Source organism: Ochotona curzoniae, unplaced genomic scaffold, assembly GCF_017591425.1.
Source record: "Ochotona curzoniae isolate NIBS_2020 unplaced genomic scaffold, NIBS_Ocur_1.0 contig_883, whole genome shotgun sequence".
NCBI classification, from domain to species: Eukaryota; Metazoa; Chordata; class Mammalia; order Lagomorpha; family Ochotonidae; genus Ochotona; species Ochotona curzoniae.
Window position 1 is genome coordinate 26,778,590 of NW_024466599.1, and position 23,820 is coordinate 26,802,409.

General features: G+C 37.1%; 1 protein-coding gene across 4 annotated transcripts in view; it reads left to right on the forward strand.

The window, feature by feature from the left end:
* Positions 1 to 2,661: 2,661 nt before the first annotated feature.
* Positions 2,662 to 23,820, forward strand: part of RMDN2 (regulator of microtubule dynamics 2) — a 45,481-nt gene continuing 24,322 nt past the window's right edge. For 3 of the 4 annotated variants that reach the window (XM_040993093.1, XM_040993094.1, XM_040993095.1), the window contains exons 1-3: positions 2,662 to 3,124; positions 19,877 to 20,051; positions 21,107 to 21,209. In XM_040993093.1, the coding sequence (XP_040849027.1) occupies positions 2,673 to 3,124; positions 19,877 to 20,051; positions 21,107 to 21,209 (730 nt within the window). In that variant the 5' untranslated portion in view covers positions 2,662 to 2,672. Of the gene's footprint in view, positions 3,125 to 10,530; positions 10,593 to 19,876; positions 20,052 to 21,106; positions 21,210 to 23,820 lie in introns of those variants that run through there. The other variant, XM_040993096.1, reaches the window with a different exon arrangement.

A 23,820-nucleotide genomic window follows, 5' to 3' on the forward strand; every position in this document is an offset into this window, starting at 1 on the left:
AGTTTGCTTGCTTTAGTTTTTAGGTGTGCTTTATCCTGGATGCTTTATATTTCTGTCTACAAGTTCAATGATTTGTTATTATGGTTCTACAGTGAGGTTTTTTTTATTATGTTTTTGACAATCTTTACATAGTTAATTAGGGTAAAAAGGGTAATTAGGGTAAAAAGGTTCAAGGGCTACAGGAAAGTGAGTAAGACTATTATTTCCATATTGTTTCCTTCATGTATCTGAGGTAAAGGGGGATATTGAGGGAGAAGCCCTACCCAGTTTCCCACCCATCCCAGGTCCCGGATGTGGAGCATGCTCTGAGATACTTGCTCAAGTGGTTTTGATAGTTCACTAGTTATAAATTGCTGCCAATCTCGCCACTCCAAGCACGATAAGGTCATTGAAAAATCCACTGATTGACATAGTCCATCTTAGAGTCTCCGTTTGCCCAGTATTTTCATTGCCAACATATAGCTGAGGTGGTTGATTGACCTGTTCTGTCTTCTGTCTTTTCTTGATTAGGGTTCTGAGTCTGGCGGTTCAATTGGGGAGATCTCCAAAGAAACTTTGTCTGAGGTGTTCCCAGACCAGATTCTTGTATGTACTAGCAAGTACAGGGCCCAGCACAGTCCATTGCCCCAATCAGCTGGTGGTTGCAACTGCTGGGTTGGTTCTGTTTTCAGCCCCGACTCCCACTGGAACCAATGGGTGTTGCAGTCCAGCCTGGTTCTGCCCAGTACATACTTGGCCCTCACATAAACCAGTGGGAGCTGCAGCCTAGTTGGAGCGACCCACAATAACCCCCACCAGGCCTGCCCCCTGCCCTGGTTTGCCAGTATGTGTAGCAGTAGTCCAGTCCTACAGTGAGTTTTGAACCCATGTAGTGCAAGTTTTATAGTTCATTTTTCATCTTCAGAAGCTCCTTTTGGTCCTACCTAGTACCTGTTTTTTCTCGCTTCTTCATATTTATGCTTTCCTTTAACACATTACTTATAATAAACAATTGGCATGTTATAATTAACATCATTGCCTGTCAATTATATGAGTTCTGTCATTTTTCCTGCTTTACCTGTTTAGTAATTTTTTATTGGAAGGTAACGATTTTGATTTTATGTTCTTGTGTCCTAGTTTTTGTTCTATTGAAGACTTTTAGACTTTCATCTTCACAGCAGTTAAATTACTTGTGGGACAGTTTAATGTTTTGTTTCTGTATATTGAGGAATAGTTTGACTTGTAGCTACCTAAGAATTTTTATTCTTTTTTCTTTACCTTCTCTGATGGGGCTGCACCCAGGCATGTGCCCCCTGATACTCTGATGCTTCTGGAATCCTTTTTGTAGCTGCCTCTCTCAGCTTCAGTGGTCTGATACACAAATTCTGGGTGTTTCAGTAGCTCTGAACTCTGACCCCTGCTGTTCCACCTTGTAAGGCTACCAAGATGTTTGATACTTCCCTCTCTTAACACTTCACTCTCCACCTGGTACCAGAGCCACAGTCCAGAAATTATTTCCAATTGGAAAGCAAGGGATAACATAGAATGTATGTATTTCCCTTTTCTCAGGGTCATTGTACTAATAATCTGCTCTTTGAGAGAATGTTAGGAAAAAAAATCACTAACTTTCTATACTGAACAACTTAGTACTATTTGTGGTTTCTTCCATATTTCTGACAAAAAATAATGAAGATGCTTACAAATAGACAAAATTGAAGGGAAAAGAAATCTTAGGACTTCAATGCATATGGAAATCATCAATATATTTTACTATAATCATAAAAGTTCATCATAGTACTAATATACTTATTGTTACCTTAAAATCTCAGAAAGGGAGATTTATGTAAATGGTTTCTTTTCATGGTCTTCTGACATTAAGAACAGGGATAGTCAATAAAGATAGTGAAGGTAAAGTTTTCCAAAGAAAGATTATGATGCATAATATTCGAATAAAGTAGCTGAGTTTGTGTGAGATGAGGTGGGCCATAACTTGGCTCTTGAGTGTGCAAAGGTAAAAGGTCAGAAAGACAAAGGAGTCAGACAAATTATTATTTAAATAAAGGAAAAATTTAAACTAAAATCAATGATCTCAAATATAAGTGAAAATATAAAGAGAAGAATTCTGGGTTAGAGGAAGAAAGAAGAGGAAACGTGTGCTTGTAGCTTTGTTGATGCTTTCCATGTTGAATATAGCAGGAATGGGGGCAGGGGAGGAATGTACACTTAGCAAAGTTTTACCAGAGCCTTGGGCTTTAAAAACTATTTGTTAATCATTCTAAATTAAAGTATTAAGTGAACTAGCTACTAAAGAAAACCTTCTTCTGAGCCTTCCTTAAAAATTAGTTAAAACACTGAAAGCAGCATATTATTTTTATAAAAATAAGTTTGCAGATGTTCAGAGCTTGAGTTCTTAAAAGTTTTCTCAGAAACTTACGAGAATTCTTTTGTCTTCACACAGTGAAGGATTAATTTTAGATTGTCTGAGTTGAAGTTGCTACTTAACACTAAACTATTATCCTTAAAGTGAATTATTCGTAATATACTCAAGATTTTGTAGGTAATTATTCATAATATACTCTAGATTTTGATTCATCAACTGGGTTTTATTTGTACGATGTAGGAAATGACTTTTGTTGACTGAAAAAGCATTGATGTTTGTTTTTATTTTCAATTTTAGAAGCAAAACCCAGGAAATGCCTCATTCTACAAACAAAGAACTGATATTTGGCATCATGGTAGGAACTGCTGGCATCAGCTTGCTGCTTTTGTGTTACCACAAGGTCCGAAAGTCAAGGACAGCAATGACTTTGCCTAAATTCCTTTCTCTGGGGAATACATTTGATTCAGTCCCTTTGCAAGATGAAATGTATAATGATTATGGAACAATGGCAATCTCTCAAAGAAGGCAGCTTCAGATCCTGGATAAGTTAAATGAATTAGTGACAACCATGGACGAACTGAAGAAGGAAATCCTATTTCTTAAAGAAACTATCCCAAAGCTGGAAGAATATATACAAGATGAACTTGGAGGGAAGCTAGCTACTCATAAGATAAGTCCTCAGCACAGAGCTAGAAAAAGAAAGCTCACCACAGTTCAAAGTTCAGCAACAAGTAACAGTTCGGAGGAAGCCGAGAGTGAAGGAGGGTAAGTTTCTTCACCATCTATCTCCCACTAACTGACAGCTACAGGGTCCCTATGTAGAACTTGCTGTGAGAAGGATCTTGAGATTTTTACTTCTTTTAGTGAAGTTGTTGTCATTCCCAGTTTACAAAATGTTATTAATTTAAATGAAGAAGGGAAAAAATCTGCTAATAGCCTTCATTGTTAACCATAAGCTAAATATTAGGACTCATGAAAATTGGGTAGATGATTGGGATATATTTTCTGTACTTTGTTAGAACCTCTCACCTGTCTTAGCACCCAGGATGTGTGGATGGCTGTACACCTGTTTGGGACTTGGCCGGTTTTATGTGCTTGGGTGTAGTGGTGACAATGATGATGATCAGATTCTCACTGTGTGGCCTCTAGGGGATCTGCCGGTGTTGGTTTCTTTATCCTTCTTAGCACCAGGGTTGACATCTTGAATAACATCTCTTCTTTTTGTTAACAATATGTTCTAATTGATTTTGTTTTTATCCTTGTTTCAAGACATGGAGTCATTTGCTACCTTAACAGTGTTAGCTCCTTGCGGTGAGAATAGTTTCAAGTACTAACGTAGATACAATTAATAATTGTATTTTTTTAAAGACTTTTTTTTTTTTTTTTTTTGGAAAATCAGGTATACAAAGAAGAGGAGAGACAGAGTGCAGGGTCCCAAGGCTTTGTCCCGTCCTTGGCTGCTTTCCCACGCCATAGGCAGAGAGCTGGATGGGAAGCAGGGCAGCCAGGATTAGAACTAATGCCCATATGGGATCCTGGTGCGTGCCAAGGCAAAGACTTTAGCCACTACTAAGTTACCATGTCGGGCCCCAATAAATATATTTTAAAACTATTTTAAAATCGTTAGTGTACATTAACGTTTTCAGTTTTAAAATTCTTATTTCTGAAGGCTTTTCTTTTTTTGTTTTCCTATTTTTGAAGCTGCCCACTTCTGTTTTCTTTGTCATATTTGCTCTATATTGCTCAATCACACTATAGGCTTCAAAATTATTTAAATTATAATGTTGTATGCAACTTTAGAAATCTCTAAAAACTTAAATTTTATTGCAGTTTAAAGTAATAATTTACTTATTATTCTTTCATTTCATGGTGTTCTTTAGAAAAAATTAGATCCTGACTTGCAGTGTAACTATATAGACTTGTCCCCTGTCTGCTGACCTAGATAATTTCATCTCATGTTAGTTTCTTCTCAGATATTATGAATAGGTACTATATTGATTATTTGAAGAGAATAACAGCAGTATACCAGTAGGGTAGAAGGTATATATTCCTTTATCAATAATAGAGGATGATGATAAAAGACTACAAATAGATTTAGACTTTTGAGGTTTCATTTGAAACTCCTCCAGTTTTCATAAACCAAAATATGAAACTTTGTTGTTACATTTTTGCTGTTATTACTTTTAGCTTCTTAAGACATTGATATAAATGTAAATTCTGATACAGTGATTCTCAATTCCTTAGTGCAGCCTAAAATTGTGGGAAAAAATTTTTCTGCTTCAGTTTTTTAAGTGAAATGTTGCACAAGTAACTTGAAATACTCTTTCAACTCTCCTCTCAAAGATCACCTTTACTTTGAAGTTTCTTGGATAAGATACAGGTGCCAGTTCATGTCCTGGTTGCTCTACCTTTCATCTATCTCTCTGCTTATGGGCTGGGAAAGTGGTAGAAGACAGCCCAAAGCCTTGGGACCCTGCACCTGTGTGGAAGACCTGTAAGACGCTCCTGGCTCCTGGCTCCTGGCTTTGAATTGGCTCAGCCCTGGCCATTGCAACCAGTTGAAGAGCGAACTAGCAGACAGAAGACCTTCCTCTATTTCTCTTCTTCCTCTCTCTGTATCTGCCTTTCCAATAAAAATGAACACATCATAAAAAAGTACTTGTATCATGTTATTTTAAATATTAAATGAGATGATGCAGGAAAAGGTTTTCATTCTAATTGTAATCATTTCTTAAAATTTTATTTTTGACAGTAGGAAGGAATATGTATTAAATATAATTACATATATATATACATATATATGCATGCACATAAATATATGTGGAATTTTTATTGGAAAGGCAGAGAGAGGAAAGAGAGAGAGACAGAGAAAACCGCACGCCCCCCCCAATCCACTGATCCACTCCACAACAGCCTAGCTGAGCCAGTCTGAAACCAGGAGTCAGAAGCTTGTTCCAGGTTTCTCACATGCAGAGTCTCAAAGCCTTGGGCCATGCCCCACTGCTTTCCCAGACCACGAGCACGGAGCTGGATGGGAAGTGGGGCAGCCAGGACATGATCAGGCACCTACATGGGATGGCAGCCCCTACAAGACCATAACTTAGCCATTGAGCCATTGCACTAGGCCTCATACTTCTTTTTAAGTCTGTAAGCCTAATTGACACTTTGCTTTATAAATATTTTAAATTATTGTAAATAAAATAATTCCTTCACAGTGGTCATGCTTATCGCTGTGTATATGCCAACACAGTTCACTAGGGAAAAAATATTGCAGATAGGGAAGAAGTATTTAGGAAGACCAATGCACCCTGGGATGCAGCAGGTGATGGCTCAAGTACTTGGCTTCCTGCCACTTACGTGAAAAATATGGAATGAGTTACAGGTTGCTGACTTCAGACAGGCCTAGCCTTGAGTGAAAGATACGAAGGATGTTTCTGTATGTCTCTCCTCTCTGTTTCCTCTCTTTTCTCTGTGTCCTCTATTCAGATAAGTAAAAATATAAAATAATTTGATGAAGTGCTAAAATTAGAAATGTAAATTTTTTTGTTCAAGTAAACCTTTTAAAAACTTTTATTAATATACACATATTTCATGTATTTCATAGGTACAATTCCAAGAAGACAATCAGATATCCCTTCCTTCCTTTCTTTCCCCCTCCATCCTTCTCCTTCCATACTTTTTGTTTAGTAATTTTTGCAAAAACACAGTTTTACTCAATTCTGTAAACACAGGCTTGATGCATCACTAGCCACCATATTCAACAAGTAAAAACTAGAAAGATCACATCATAATTTTCTGTAAGAATCTTGAGCAGCAAAGTCCATACAGTCTGTCTCAGCTATTTAGCTCTCCCTCTGTAGTGTGAAGACAGCCATAGAGGATGTGAGACTTGTCTGTGTTTCATTAAAGCTATACACACGTGCATTAGGTAGATTGGGGGTCACAACATGTTATCCAATGTTTGAACTAGAAAAATATGTTTAACAGGAATCTTTTGTGGTGCTTTTGGTCAATTAAAATGAGAGCTTTGCTTTTTGTGCTTGTGTATAGGAGATCATTAATTGATAAGATCTGAAAAAGTAGTTAGTGGATAGTGTTCAGGACAGAAACCTGATCTAGCCCTGGACAAATGCATGAGAAGTAACAGTGTGGATACCAGAAGGAAGTACTCCCTTACCTTAAGGAATTTGACTTTAAATTTAGAAAGGAGAATCTTTAATCTGGAAAAAGTTGGTCTCAAGCTTAGAGAGCTATATTTCACACTCTGCTTTTGGTAATATTTTAACTTAAGGAGTAGTTGACCATGAACATAAGAAGTCAATAAAGAGAGCATGAGTGAAAAAACAAGGAAAAGCCTTTCAAAGAAAGGAAGTCAGAAGCAAAAACAAAGAGGACATAACCATGAAATTAATGGTGACCCATCACATTAGCAGCATTACACGTAGGTGTTGGGCTAGCATGTGGAAGAAACAGAATACTATTACTTACAGTCTCTCTCTTTGTTTAAGCGTGATGTTTTTTATTTTATTTGTTTTCATTTATTTTTATTTTATTTTATTATTTCATGAAACAATTCCATTGGATCTGGGATTTCCCCTCTCCTCTGTCTAAATCCTCTTCCCCCACTGATTTCTGCTGTATTATTGCAATAGTATAGTCCTTCATAAACAGTCGTAAGTCTATGATTCTTCTCTTTAAGTGTATCCTGGCATTGTAGATATGGACACTGGCAGACTCCAGCATCCTATTGTTAAGGTATATTTAACTGTTTCATTGGGAGTTCATCCTTGATTTGGTGCAGAGATGCATCCTGTATTGTATCTTAATATCTGGATATGCTCTTTTACACAGTTACTATACATCCACTTAAATGAAAAGCCATAAAACAAAATCAACAACAGTAAGAAAAATAGAAAATTTATAACAACATGAAGTTAAACAATATGCTACTGAGTAACTACTGTGTCACTAAGGAAATGAAAATGAAAAATCTTAAAAAAAATAATGCTACTGTATAACCTATGTGTCACTGAAGAAATTAATAAGAAAAAAACTATTTTGAAGAAATAAAAATAAAACTATCAAAATCCATGATATGTAGCAAAAACAGTATTGAAAGGGACATTTATAATATCAGGTACTTACAAACAATTGAAATATGTCAACTAAATGATCTAATAATGCAACTCAAAGATCTATTAAAAAAAGGAAAAATTAATAAGAAGCAAGAAATGATAAAAATCACAGCAAAAATAAGTGGAATTGAAACTTAAAAACTACAAATTGCAACAAAAGACTTATTGTTTAGAAGATGAGCAAAATGGACCTTTAGCCAGACTAGCAAATAAGAGAGAAAAGCCAAGTAACATTAGGAATAAATAAGAATACATCATAAGGAACTGGTAAGGTGATCTCTTCTTGCTGAATGGATCCTTTGATCATTATGAGATGTCCTTCATTGCTTTTAGTATTTTCCACATTAAAGTCTGTATTATTTGATATAAGAATGGCTATGCTAGCTCATTTTTTTCTTTTCCATTAGCCTGGAATATCTTTTTTCATCCTTTCACTTTCAGTTTCCACATATCTTTGCTCATGAGATGTGTGTCCTCTAGATAACAGATAGATTTTTTTTTTTGCTCCAATCATCTATTATGTTTGATTAATGAGTTTAGGCTATTTACATTCAGGGGTAATACTGATAGGTAATAATTTGGTTTCTCAAGACACATTTCCATAGGCTCTGGGAACTTACTAGCCTTTTGGAAAGCATTATTAGTCTAAGAAAGTATTAATGTGTGAACTCATCAAGTCTCTAATCCTGCCACCTTCAATAAAGGAATACTAGTTTAGATGAGGTTAAGCTTTTTCATTGTATCTTCCTAATCAATGTTTCCATTACCATAAAATGTATAAAAACCATAACCAATGGGAGAAATACAGAAGAAACCAACTTACAAATCCATTCATCATAGCACTAATGTTTATGGGTACCCATTATTAGCTATGTTCTCATAGGTGGCACAGTGGCAACAAGGTCCCTGCCCTCAGAGGGCTCACTTTCCTTTGGTCTTTGCCTTTTATATGGAGATAGTTTTTCCTGAAAGCCTCACATAGTGACCTTCTTGTATTTTTTCCCCCACTTTCACAAATTGAAGTATACAGCATTCCATCCATTTCAATAATAAGTCCACAGATGAGTCTCAGTGCCCCTGACATCTTGGCATTCTGGGTAACATGTTCCTGCAGATCTTCTCTGATAGTAGGCCCAGTAGCTACAGTGTACGCCAAAAATCACAGCAATTCTATGTATCTTATAAGGGAAAGTGAAGGGTCCAGTTCTGTGACTACATACACATTACAGAAGAAAATGGAAGTCAGTTCCATTTCTAGACCCTGCCATTTAATTCACACGTTCATTTAGATTTTGACATTTAAGGAGATGGAATCTGGGAAAGAGCTCACAACTCACTAGTAACAGTCATACCATACATATAACCGTTGTGCTGTATGCCTCTTTCCTTCCTCACACCTGTTTGAAAAGCCTAGGGTGTCAGGTGGGCTCTAAGGCACATTATGAGTGGGGCTAGTGTTGTAGCATAAAGGGTAAAGCTGCTGCCAGTAGCACTAGCATTCTGTATGTACGCTGGTTTGAGGCCTGGTTGTTCCACTTCCAGTCCAGCTAATGCACCAGGAAAGCAGAAGATGGCCTAAGTTCTTGAGCACCTGCACTCACATGAGAGATCCAGAGAGAATTCCAAGCTCCTGGCCAACATCTGGCCCAGCCCAAGCCATAGCAGCCATTTGGGGAGTGAACCAGCCAATGGATAATCTTGACATCTCTGCTTCTCTTTTTTACTTTACCTCTCTAGTAAACAAAATAACTTTCAGTAATATGCAAGTCCTTGATCACAGTATCTGAACCATTTTTCAGGATTGTGACAAGAAACTTCACCTGACTAATGAGAGCCTCACCTGAGGACCACGAGCAGGTTCATGGATTTGCTTAGTTGTGCTGTGGGTGTATTAGATCCCCTGTTAACACAATTCAGCAGGGAGACTGATGTCTTCTTCAACATTGCTGTTGTGAGTAAAGGGCCCAGGGATAGCAATGCAGGTATTCTGGTTAACATGCTGCTTGCTATGCCATGAGTTACACTCAAATTACTCTTCTTTTGGACCCAGCAAGTTAATGTCTTCTGTTGACATTCATGAAGAGTAAGAGATTAATTTTTAGCTTGTGTTAAATATAAAATCAAGGCATCGAGAAGACTGTTGTATGCTGAGAACTAGAAAACTTCATTCCTCTTAAAAAAGAATTTGCTCTGGAGTTTCTTAGAGTTGCATGTTGGGAAGGAACAAAGACCAGAAGTGTTAGTATGATACAGGGTCAGGATATTGAGCAATAAATAAAAGCATTTGTAGGCATGTTTTAAGTCATAAGTGGCTACACATAAACATAGATACCTGTTATGGAGACAGTACTCCACATTGGGTTAGAGAAGGAAAGAATGGTGGTGTTTATTTTCTAGTAACTCTGTTTATGCTACTTTTAGATTATTCCAAGTGGTAATAAACAGTGGCAGTAACATGTTCTCATAATCTTGGCATGTGGTCTAAACAGTCAGATGGCACATTTTGCTGCCTCAGTGGACAAAATTTGTTTCATTCTCAGAGGCAAGGACATTTCCAGTAAATTAAGCTGTTTGACTCATCTTACTATAGTTTCACACAAAAGTTTATAACATCACTTTTGCATCTCACTGGAGAGTGTAAAAGCCTGGGGTATTGAGGATAATGTTCAGTAAAAGAAGAATGGATTAATAGACCAAGGTCACGACAGGCATGGCCTCGTGAGAGACTGTTTTAGGCAAAGAAGTAAGCAGAAGCCATGTAGGTTATCATCCTCATCCAACAATTTTCTCACCTCTTGATTTCTTGGATGACTCCTTGGGCATAAGGAAGCTAGAATGCTTGTTCCACAACCTCACAAATTACAGCTTTTCATAAATATGGGCCACAGAATAATTTTATACTAAACTGATGTCATTAGATTCTAGAGTTTTTGTCATCACATTCTGAGTTATCACCACGTTGATTCCACATGCAGCTTAAGTATTCAGTGTTCTGACCTGTTCCACCTGCACAGGGCATATTACGGCTCAATGATGATGGCGTAGAAGGGAAGGGAAGACTTAATTTGGATTAAATTCAATATGGGAGAATGCCTAAGGTAAGCCTTTAAAAACACTTAGTCACATGTTTTGTGCACTAAAGAATATTGAAAATATCATAAACCAAGCTTTAGTGGTTCTTTTAGCTTCCCATAACAATTGGCCATCTGGAATCACTATCTAGTTGAAGCATTGTCTCCAGATAGCTTCTGCTCCATCCATGGTTATTATTTTATAATACGGCTGGTGAACAGGGTATTTTATTCTACTTAAATCTTTCCAATATAGTAGTTAAGAGTCGCAAACAGATATTTTCATTTCTTATCTCTAAAATCAGAATTTCTGTTTTCTGTGTTTCCAGAGAATCCTTTAGCTTCCCTTTATCTCTTTGTTGCTTCTATCATTCTCAGCTTCTCTCCCCAAGGTTTGATAGAGTGGGGAGGTCCCATGTGGGAAGATAGAGATAACCTTTTAGACCCACACATGCTGTTGGGCGCATGTGTGCCATCATCACATTCACCCACCCTGCTTTCCATATTCTGTATTATTTTCTCTATTAGTGAAGACGTCGTTAGCATCCTTTGGCAGGTGTCCATTCTGCTCCCTATTTTTTTTTCCCTCATTTGCGCTTTTTTCACTCTAGTTGCTGCCGTGAGGACCGAGTTACTGCAGAACCACAGCTCCCTGGAGCCTCCTCTCGTGTACAAGCTTGTGGATCTTCTGGTTTTAAAACACCTCATCCTTCTGCAACATATAAAGTCCATTCCCCCAGAGGAAGTGCACAGTTATCTTTATCAAATACATCTACCTCCTCATTTTTCTCCACAAAACGATATTTATCTGGCAGATTTCAAAAAAGCTATACTTTCCCTTCTGAGCAGCAAAGTAGAGCTAACTTTGAGTCCCAGGAAGAACCAAGTTCCCCCGATTTAAATGCTTTTTCAGAGTCATTTGCTGCCTTCCCATCTCGAAGACGTTTCTCGTCCCGCAGACTCAGCGTTGTTTCATATTATAAGAGTGCCATTTTTTGGACTCCTCAATTAAATAATCAGGACATGTTTAATCTCAGTGAAATAGAACTCTTTTCTGAAAGCCCAAATAATACTGATGCTAAAAAGCATATGACTTTTTCAACTTCTGAATTTAGCAATGAACATTTTGGGAATTTTGAAACAAAAACTACTTCAGACCATCAGAGCACAATTGATAAAGTCGCACATCAACAAAGCACAGCATCCCTGGGCTATCTCCCAACTGACATTTCCTCTCACGGTGATATTCAAGAAGATAATCAGTTCAGTAAATATTCAAAAGATTCTTTTTATCCTCGGTCTCAAAATCACATTGCAAATTATTCTCCAGCTATGACTCAGAAGTATCGCCCTCAGAGTGTAATTTCCCTTACCCTCCATAATGTTGGATTTTTTCACATTATAAAAATCCTGGTATTTTTTATTCCATCTCTAGATGAAGATACCACAGGTCTCTTTGAAGAGAAAATATTTGCTGTTTCAGGTGAAGATGAAGACAGTAAGGTTACATTGGACTTTTCCTTCTTTAGGGTAGCTCAAATCAAACATTTTCTACCAGTCACACTTCATATCCTGCTGTAGTTGGTGCTCATTTATCACTCCCCAAATAGCCAGAGCAATCAAGTCTGGACCATACTGAAGTTGGAAGCCAGTAAATCCATCCTGGTGTCGCACATGGGTGGCAGGTGTAATCTGCTGATACTTAGCAGAAAGCTAGTTAAAAGTGGACCAATCTTTCACTCTAGAATAAGGTGCCAGCTTCACAAGGAGTTGCCTAATCTACTAACTACAATATCAGTCTGTCCAAAACAAAAAGTGTTAAAGATTTATTTATTTTTATATGAAAGGCAGATTTTACAGAGAAAGGAGAGACAGAAAGAGAAAGGTCCACCATCTACTGGTTCACTCCCCAGATGCCCACAATGGCTAGAGCTGTGCTGTTCCAAAGCCAGGAAGCCAGAAGCTTCTTCTAGATTTCCCTTGTGGGTACAGAGGCCCAAGGGACTTGAGCCACCTTGTCTTGCTTTCCCAGTTCATGAACAGGGAACAAGATCAGAAGTGGAGCAATCAGGACATGAACCTGCACCTATATTGGATACCTGTGCTGCAGGCAGAGGATTAGCTTGATGTGTCAACACAGCAGATCCCAAAGTTTGTTTATAAAATTTTTCAGATTTTGTTTCTGCTAAATTAAAGCTTAAAAATATGTTCATCTATATAACTGCATGGAAAATTTTTACAGGTAATTAACACTCAGAATGTAGCTAAACTGTAGAAAAAAAAGGAAATTGTATTACTTTCAACTATTAATTATAATAAAATGCCCCCAAATCTCAATCATTAGGCTAAGGTATTATTTTACTTTTTGTTTTCTCTTTCTCTTAGCACATATATATTCAAAAATCATTTTTGGGTTTTTGTAGGTGTTATGAAATATATATTACATACATAAAATTTACCATCTTAACCATTTTTAATGTGTAGTTTGGAGTTATCAAGTGCATCTACACTGTCATACAACCGTCATCCCCATCTGTGTAACTTTTTTCATCTTACAAAACTAAAACACTGCACTCCACCTCTGCCAGCCATCATTCTACTTCCCATTAGTGATGGTGACTGTTTTCAGTGCCTCATATGAGAAGGGAACCTCAAAAAGTTCTCAGAAAAATTAAAATATAAATTTATTTTGGTGCAATAGATATTTCAAATTCAGGCATGTGCATTTTCCACAAGCTTTTGGGAAATTCTTCATTTAAGTGGAATAGTACTTGTCTTCATGACTGACTAATTTACTTATCATAACAAACTCAAGGTTTGTTTATCCATGTTGTATTATGTACCAGAATGTACCTTTTTAAAGATCAATGATACTGTATCATATATGTATATCACATTTTGCTTATCCATCCGTCGATAGGCAATTTTGGTTGATTCCATATTTTAAATATTATGAATAATGCTTCCTGTGAGCATGGGTGTATTATACCTTTTAGAGACTTTGCTTTCATTTTTTTAGAGTATGTAGCCAGAAATGAAATTGCTAGATCATATGATACTTGTAGTTTTCATTTTTAGTGTTCACTATATTGGTTTCCACAGTGGCTGCACCATTTTGCATTTCTGTCAGGAATGCACAAGGATTCCAATTTCTTGACAACATTTGCTATTTTGTTTTGCTATCATAGCCCTACTAATTGGTGTCAGGTTGTTTCTAATTGTGACTTTGAGATCATTATTTCTATTGATTACTGACATTGAGGGTCTTCTCATGTGATAACGGATCTTATATATATTATTTGGAGGAATGTCCATTCAAGTCTTTTGTCCGTTTAAAATTTTCTTTATTTGAAAGTCAGGGACACATACACACACAGTTTTTCCATCTACTGGTTCACTCCCCAAATGGCCAGGCCTTGGACATGTCAGTTTTAGTATCTGTGCTGCTGAAGCCTGCACTAGGCCTTTTCATATTTGAAAGTCAGGAACAAAGTTCAGGCCTGCCTCATGGGTGGCAGGGATTCAACTACTTAAACTACCATCTGCTTCCCAGAATGCACTATAGCAGGAAGCTGGAATCAGGAGCAGAGCTGAGACTCAAACCCAGGCACTCTGATGTGGGCATCCCAAGCTGCATTTTAGCGTCTAGGCCAGAATCTCTTCTGTTCAAATCAAGTTGATTTTTTTTCAATGTTAGGTTTAAAATTTTTATTTATTTGAAAGACAGAGAAACAGACAGAAGGATCCTCCATCTGCTTGTTCATTCCCCAAATGCCTGCAACAGCTTGGGTTGGGCGACGCCAGTACCAGGAGTTTGCAACTCAATCTAGGGCATATATTTGTGTCAGAGAAACAAGTACTTGAGCCTTCATCTGCTGCCTCTCAGGGTACACATTAGCAGGAAGCTGGATTTGAAAACATAGCTTGGTCTTGAACTCACGTTCCAATATGGGGTGCAAGCATCCCAGTGAGCATCTTAAATATTGGACCAAACACCCACTCCAGAAGAGGCCAACATTCTTTGGCATGTGGATATCCAGTGTTTAAAGAGACAGTTCCTTCTCCATTAAATGTGTTTGGCATTGTCAAAAGTCATTTGAGCATAAATGTCTGTTTTGACTGTGGATTTTCCTAATTGGCCATTTGTTTGCTTGTTGACTGATTTGTAGTGTGCCCACAAAGCTTTTCCTGCCTATTGTTGTCTGCTTGAGACATGCAGAAGAAAATGAGGACCTGTTCCAATATAACTAGGATTACTCATCACTGATAGATTCCTGAAAAACCGTATTTTGTTTTCACACTGAATAATGTCACATTCTTAAGTGCCACTGTGCTGTCAGAGATCTGTTGTTACTAATGAGGCAATTAGTTGTTGAAGAGATGGGGAAATGGCAGAATTTTTATTAAAATTGGGAGCAGAAAATAGGGTCAATAAAGTGCACAAGTGACAAATGTTTGTAAGTGAATGTGAACTTAAGGTGAACTTCTCTAGGCCTTTGAAATGACTGTTAAGAAAATTCTAGATTTGATATCACAAAATCTGTGAAATGCCTCTAGGTATGGGGATGATAAGCATGTAATCTTTAACTCAAATAGGTATGGTTCAATTTTCTCACTCATATTTGGGTACACCCTAGTTGTTTCATCAATAACTATTGCATTGAATGATTACTCTGTTCTTTTAATTCATATGTAATGGTTGCACATTTTTATGGAATAGGATGTAATATTTCATTGCATGTGAACAGTGGGAAGAGATCAAGTAATTGTCATTTACATTTCATTACCTTTTTAAATATTTGTTAGAAGGACAGAATAACAGAGACAAGAGAGATTTAGAGAGCTTGCATCTACTGGTTTACTTCCCACCCAAATGCTCTAAGCATCTGTGGTGGAGCCAGACCAGTGCCAGGAGCCAGGAACTCCCTCCATTTCTCCCTTGAGGTTGAGCAGTACTCCAAGCTTTAGCCCATCACATGCTGCTTCTCAGACAGTTTTCAGGATGCCAGTTTGAAAGCCCAAAGCAAGGACTCAAAGAAGTACTCTGGCATGGAATACAGGCCTCCCAGCTGATGCCTGAACTCATTGGGCCATAATCCCCACTCAAATCCTCATCTCAGAATGTAATTATTTGCTTATTGTTTTGAGTCTCTCTGTGTAGAAGGAAATTAACTCTGGGTAGCTTTGTTTGAACATCTTGGGGTCTTCTCTGCCCTATTTTAAAAATTGACTTTCAGAACTTTCTCATAATTTTTTGAGAAATGCCTGGTTATAAAGAGATAACCCCTATCCAGAATAGCAAAGCAGTTTTCCCATATTTGAGAGTTTTTAATGTGGAGGAAGAAACTAGTCCATGTGGTCTCTTTTGTTTTATTGGCAGTTCACCCTCTGATATGTCAATACAATAGTGGCCCAATTTCTATAGTTTTATCCTTTATACTATAGCCCTAGTATGTGTTCTTCAAAATCATAGCTCTCCTTGTGTTTGTAAATCATAGGAAAATTTTTATTGTAGTTTTGTCTAGAATGATAATGAAATTTCAGTTTACTTTGGGACTGTATGAGATTTTGTAAAATGGTTTATTCAGAGATAGATTTTCTGTTTGCTAGTTCGCTCTGGAAATGGCAGCAATGGCCTGGGTTGGGCCAGGCCACAGCCAGGAGCCTGCAACTGTGTAGATCTCCCATGTGGGTGGCAGATGTTTAGTACTTGGGAGCTGGATGGGAAGCTCAGCAAGCAGTACTCAAACCATTGCTCAAATAGGATGCCATTGTTGCAAGGGGCCTTACCTGCTGAGCCACAATAGCAACTCTGTGTGAGAATTTTTTGTAAATCTGATAGAGGGAGAGAGAGAGAGAGAGAGAGAGAGAGAGAGAGATTGAGAGAGAAACAATTGCTAAGCACTGGATTATTCCCTGAGTGTCTACAACAGCTCATACATTGGCCAAGCTGAAGCCAGGGGCAAGACCTCAAACTGGATCTCCCAAGTAGGTGATAGGGACTCAGCTGCTTGAGCCATCATCACCTGATGCCTCACAGGGATGCACATTTAGTAGCAAGAAACTATCATCAGGAGCAGAGTTGGACCCCAAACTCAGGTGTTCCAGTATGGGTATGGGCATCCCAAGCAGCATCTGAGCCATTAAATTAAGTGCATTCTCATGAGATTGTTTTGATGTTAATATTCCTGCACATAGATACATTTTTCTATTATTTAGATGTACTTTAATTTTCTCAGATATTTCATAATTATCTCCCAATAGGGCATAAAAATCTTCTGTGAAATTTTTCTTATATTTCATATATTTTTCAGTATTATAAATGTATTAAACCTCATTTTATAAAGTATAAGAATAGAATTGATTTTCAATAATTGTTAATAAATTTGATATTTTAACTACATGTTTTAAAATTCTTTTAGATTCTCTATTTTATTGAAGTCTTCCATTCAGAGAAGTTCTATTTCTTCTTTTCCAATTAACTTTCATTTGTTTTTCCTTTAAAAAAATTTTTATTTTATTATTTTATGATGTTAAATAAAAATTATGATATTGGACATCATTTTCTGTTAAATCTGAAATGTTTTGTAGTTTTTTTAATGATCTTTATCAGATAGGTTTTGATGCCTATTTTATTTCCTTTTTGTGGATTTGGAATTTTTTTGTGCCACAAAGTTGTTGCAGGGTTTATTGGAGGGAAAATATTTCTGGTAACTAATGAAATTACCAAATATAATTTTCTTTACTGTACTGGAGAAATTTTTCTTTTTTAAAGATTTATTTTTATTTTACTCGAAAGCATTAAAGACAGGGAGAGTCAAATGAAGAGTGAGATCTTCCATTTGTTGGTTTATGGCTTAATGACCTTCGTGGTCTGGGCTGGACCAGCCTGAAACCAGGAGCCAGGAACGCTATCTAGGTCTCCCATTTGTTTGGCAGGGACCCAAGCAGTTGGGCCATCTTCTGCTTACCCAGATGTGTTAACAGGGAGCTGGCTGAAACTGGAGCAGCTGGAACTAGAATTGATGCTCAGATAGAATACCAGCGTTGAAAGAGGTGGCTTAGCCCTTGGCTCTACAATGTCAGCCCAATGTTAGAGAGTTTTCCTAAAAAATGCTGATCTATGCTTGTAATTCCTGGCATAGTTGCAATTTGGTTAGGATGTGTTGTGTCATGTTCCTTCTTGCTATTTTATTGAGGGCTTTTGCAACTATTTATGTGAGATTGGCCTCTATGTTTTCATTACTTAGAATAAAAATGTTCATTTTGGTAGAAATACTAGATTTATAATTTAAGATGAGGGCCATTCCCTCTTTATTCATTCTTTGGGAGAACTTGAATATATTTAATTCTTTGGATATTTGGTATAATTCCCTGTAAATTTCTTCTGTGTGTGGGTAAGGACAGAGGAGCTGGAGTATAATTTTAGTTTTGGTTTAATTTAATGACAGTAGGAATATTTTAATCTTTTGTTCCGATAAGGAATAATAGCCTTATTGAGTTAAAATTTAAGCATATAATTTCATGATTTTTAATTTATTTACAGAGTTGCTCATTCTTGCCACATGGTATCTGAGAAACCATTGTTTAATCCAAGATAAAAAATATTCACACTCATTTTTTCTGTTAGCTTTTATAGTTAGGTTTTTGTGCATTTTTATTTAATTTTTTAATGTGATGTTAGGTAGCAGCTCGCCTTTAGTCTTTTGCATGTGATATCCGTTTGTCCCAGCACAATTTGTTGAAGAGTACTGTTTTCTCCCCTTTTGTTTTGGGAGTCTTATCAACATAATTAACCGCAAATGTGTGGGTTAATTTTTTAAAGATTTATTTACTTTTATTGGAAAGTCAGATAGAGAGGATGAGAGACAGAGAGGAAGATCTTTTGTCTGCTAATTTACTCCCCAAGAGGCTCCAACAGCCAGAGCTGGGCTGATCTGAAGCCAGGAGCCAGAAGCTCTTTTGGGTCTCCCATGCAGGTGCAGGGTCCCAAGGCTTTGGAGCTGTCCTTGACTACTTTCCCAGGCCACAAGCAGAGAGCTGGATGGGAAACAGAGCCCCTAGAACATGAACCGGTGCCCATATGGGTTGATTTTTTAGACTCTTAATTCTTTTTTAAAAATTATTTGAAAAACAGGGAGAGAGTCTAATATGACTGCAATTTTTTTGTTTGTTTGTTTGAGCAACTGGATGAGTAGAGTTGTGACTGAGTGTTGAAGAAGTAAGATAACAATTCACGGAGGTCTGCTTTATAGAGCCTTGGAAAGTCTTAATAACTATTGCGCTCCTCCCTAGAAATTGGCTTTGATTATTTGTCTGTATTTAATGAAAGTTACAAATTATGTTGCTGATTGCATGGCTGATAGAAGTACTGCATTTGTGTTCTTTGTAGCATGTATATAAGTATCGAAAACATGTGATGATTTTGTTGACCTCATGCACATTTGTCCATTTTTTGTCTTTCCTTATGCACTTAATTTTTTCTCTTATATGCTAAGTATCTTTATATACCTCCTTAAAAGTCCTTTTAGAGCAGCAGGATTTAAGTAATAGAAGTAAACTGATTACATTATGTGTCACCAAAAAGAAGATATGTTTGTCTTAGCAGGATGGGGGGAGATTGTATTAACAAAATCTGTTACAATTTAAAAATAGGATAGCATCTTTAACTATAAATGTTGTGTTCCTTTTGAGTTGCCACAATTTTGTGTCATCCATTCATCAATATTTAATGTTTACTGTGTGTCAGGTTCTGTTGAGGGCACTTGATACATCAGAAAATGAGCACTACCATCATTGAGTTTGAATTCTATTAGGGCAGGTACTGACAGAATATAGCACATGGAGTCGTTTAGTAAATTATATGCTGCAAGATAATATATGCTGTTGAGAAAAAAGCAAGAATAATCAGGGAGAGTGGAGATGAAGGGAGCCTGATAGGGAGGTTACAACATTAAATCAAGTGGTCTGCCTGGGTCACATTGAGAAAACCTGAAGGAGGTGAGGGAGGAGCATGGCACCAGAGGGAACAACACATAGAAGTCCTGAAATGGTGCATGATTGGCAGGCTTAAGGAACCAAATGAGTGACAAAGGTTGTGGCAAATGCAGAGAGGTACTGAAGAAAAGGAGCACTTTGCATAGGGCCTTATGAACTGTTAAGACTTGAACCTTTTTCTGAAGTAAAGAGGACGCTGTCATAGAGTTCCAGGTATAAGAATGGCAATCATTTGACTTATATTTTGAAAGGGGCACACTGGGTACTATGCATAACTTTGTCAAAGAGGTTAATGATTATTTCTGCCATTTCAGGTATATTACAGCTAACACTGACACAGAAGAACCGAGTTTTCCTGTCTCTAAGGCGCTTAACGCACATGTAGAGGAATTAAGTCTAGATGTCCTTCTTCAGAAGGTAGATAATTTACGTTTGAATGAGTCTGGGAAGCTGGAGAGTTTTGAACTACTTTGTGACCACAAAGAAAAGGTAGGAGATACGCTACAACCTGTTTGTATAGCCTCATGAGGTGTCATGCTTTTGGGCATCTCCAAGACGTTGAGGGAAATGCAGCTTATTAATAAAAACAAAACAAAAAGAAAAAACTTTCTTTTTTGTATCAAAGTACTTCTATTTTTGTGAACTTATTGAAATACCCTCAAATTGATTCATTTTAACATCTAAATAAAACCCTGTATTAGAATCTTTTCTAAAAAAGAATTCTCTGTTGGCAAGGCAACAGAGGAGGAGCAGAAGAGACAGAAATCTCCCATTCACTGATTCACTTCCCAAATGGCTGCAACAGCCTGAGCTAGGCCATACAGAAGCCAGGATCCAATGATACTATCCTGGTTTCTCACTTGGTTTCCCACTTGAGTTGTGGGGGTGCAAGAGCTTTAGCCATCTTCCAGTGCCTTCACTGGACTCTACATAGAAAGTGGAACAGAGGGGCTTAAGCTAGCACTCCACTGCAAGTGGAAGCTTTACCTGCTGTGCCGCAATGATAACTCCTAAGACACATTTCTTAGCTGTGAATATTTGGATTTGAAATGTTGCATATATAAATATGGGTAGGTATATACTCATTTTTTTAATTATTTTATGATACAATTCCATTGGCTCTGGGATTTCTTCTCTCCTCTCCCTAAATCTCCTTCCCCCACTGATTTCCCCTGTATTATTACAGTAGTGTAGTCCTTCCTAAGCAGGCATAAGTCCGTCATTCTGTTATTTAAGTGTATCCTGACGTTGTACGTATGGACAATGACAGAGAAGTTCAACATCCTATAATCAAGATATATTTAAGAGTTTCACTGGGAATCCATCTTTGATTTGGAAGTAGAGATGCATACTGCATTATATTCATACCTGGATATGATAGTCTCTATTACACAGTTACTATACATCTGCTTAAATGAAAAACCACAAAGCAAATCATTTATCACTGTCAGTGCATCTCCCTAAGTTTCAGCATATTGCAGTGCATACCAGTTACGGTCTAGACAAGTTACCCAATTAACTCATATGCAATTGTATCTTTTCAGTTTAGAGATGAAGTAGAATTTATGTGGCGGTTTGCTCGTGGTTATGGAGATATGTATGAGCTGTCTACACATTCAAAAGAAAAGAAACATTATGCCAATATTGGTAAGCATTTTTAAAAGTGATCAATGATCAACCAATAGTGTGTTTTAATTAAAGTTTAATTATCTTAGCTAACCATTGGGTTTAGTCTATTGCAATATATCCCAGTAACAAAGAAAATACATACAGTCTCATAAAAGAAAATATTTTTATGACTAAAATGTTTGTTCTTTAAAAGTAATGGGCAATGCTAGAATAGGCAATTAAAAAAACTGAGATTTTATATTTTAAATTTTATAAAATCACAGAAGATAAGGCTAATTTAAGTGGCAGTGTTTCAGAAACAAAGCAGAGACAGTTGCTTCCAGCAATAGCTCCCACAGTTGATAACAAACAACACACGTTATGGTTTGTGTATAGAACTCTAAGTAACACAAAAAGAGAAATATCCTCTCGGAGTTCAGTTAATATGTTTTATCAAAATCTGCTTTTTAATTTTTATTAATATAGAGAAAAAATTTCATATATTTCTTAGGGACACATCTAAAAGATAATAATAGTTCCTCTCTCTTCCTTCCTCCTTCATTCTCTTATTCCCTCCCTTCCTTATTTTTCATTAATTTTTGCACACATAACTTTAATATATTCTATAATCACATGCTTAATTCACTATTAACAATAGCATTCAACGAATAACAGGTATAAAACCACAGTTCCACAGAAGTATAAATAAGGTTAAAATCAAGAATCTATCACAAAATGCCTGTTTTTTCCTATAAAAATTTTTTGTATTCTATATTAACTACCACATATCAGAGAAAATATATTTGTCTTTTTAAGACTGCATTTTTTCCTCTAAACACTGTTTTCCCCTTGTATCACTTTATTGTAAAAGATAGGATTGATTTTTCATGTCTAAATAGTATGTGATATTCTATAGTGTATACTTACTAGGTAGGACACAAAGATTAGCTACTCCTCACTAAGGCATTGAAGATTTCTCTGCATACCCCTCCTAAAACTGTTCTGCACTTCAGCTGTTGACTGATGCCTTGATAGAGTTATAAGCCAGTTTAGACTATTCCAAAATCTGCCAAGTTCAGCAAAACTAAGCTTCAACACTATAAACTGCTGAATGCTAGAATGAAAATAGTCACGAGACAGCTGGATAGTACCCTATAGCCATTTTGAGGTGTATAGCAGCTGGTTCTCTGTCTAAACCAAAATTGAAATGTCAGTGAAATAGTCAGAGGATTGTTACTCAATACCATGTCAGTTAATTCCATAATGTTGTAAATTGATGTTGATGTTATGTTGTGGCTTTTAATTGATCGGGATGATATTCTGCCAGCTCTGCTTTCAGACCAGAGATGGTATCCCCAAGAAACTGTTGAATTTACCTGGAGAATAAGATGCTGGACTCTGTGCTTGCAATGAAAGAATCTTAACTGAACTTGAACTGTAATATTGCAACAGGGTGGAGGAATCCACCATGGGCAGAGGGTATGGGGAGGGGTTGGGGGAAATCCCGGAGCCTATGAGACAGTGTCACATAGTGCAATGTAATCAATAAAAAATAATATAACAAAAAAAATAGTATGTAGTATTCTATAGTGTATATGTACCACATTTTATTAATTTGTTATCATTTGATAGACATCTGGGTTGATTCTCTACCTTTGCTGTTGTGAATTGAGCTCCTGTAAACATAAGGGTACAGATAACTCTTTCATATATACTGACTTCAGTTTGCTTTGGTGAATTCCCAAGACCGAAATGGCTAGGATAAATGGTAGATCTATTTTCAGGTTTCTAAAAATCTCCATACTGTCTTCCATAGTAGTTATGCTAGTTTAAATTCCCACCAGTAGTGGGTTAGGATACTTTTTTAAATCTATATCCTTACCAGCATTTATAGTTTTTTGATATTTAAATGATAGTCATTCTAACTGGGTTGAGGACAAACCTCATTATAATTTTTATTCGCATTTTCCTGAGCCTGACCATTTTTTTTTCTTGTCTATGGCAATTTGAATTTCATCCTTTGAAGAATAGTTGTTGGTATTATATACCCATTTCATAACCAGATTGTTCTTGTGGTTGAGTTTCTTGAGTTCTTTATGAATCCTGGCTACTATCCTTTATCAGTTGCATAGTTTACAAATATTTTTCCTATTCTGTATGTCGTCTCTTTACTTCGTTGAATGTTTCTTTTGCAGTGCCAGTTCTGTAAGCAGTTCTGCCTGCTACACCATGGCACAGGCTTCTAGGCATCTCTATTTTCTCTTTTTTTTTAAGATTTATTTTATTTTCATTAGAAAGGCAGATATACAGAGAGGAGAGACAGAGAGGAAGATCTTCCATCCGATGATTCACTCCCCAAGTGAGTGCAATGGCCAATGCTATGCTGATCCGAAGCCAGGAGCCTCTTCCGGGTCTCCCACACGGGTGCAGGGTCCCAAAGCCTTGGGCCGTCCTCAACTTCCTTCCTGGGCCACAGGCAGGGAGCTGGAAGGGAAGCGGGGCTGCCAGGATTAGAACCGGCGCCCATATGGGATCCTGGTGCGTGCAAGGCGAGGACCTTAACCATTGCATCACCACGCCAGGCCCAAGGCATCTCTATTTTTGTGTCAGTGCCAGACACAAAAATTTTTTTGATTATAATTGTCCTGTA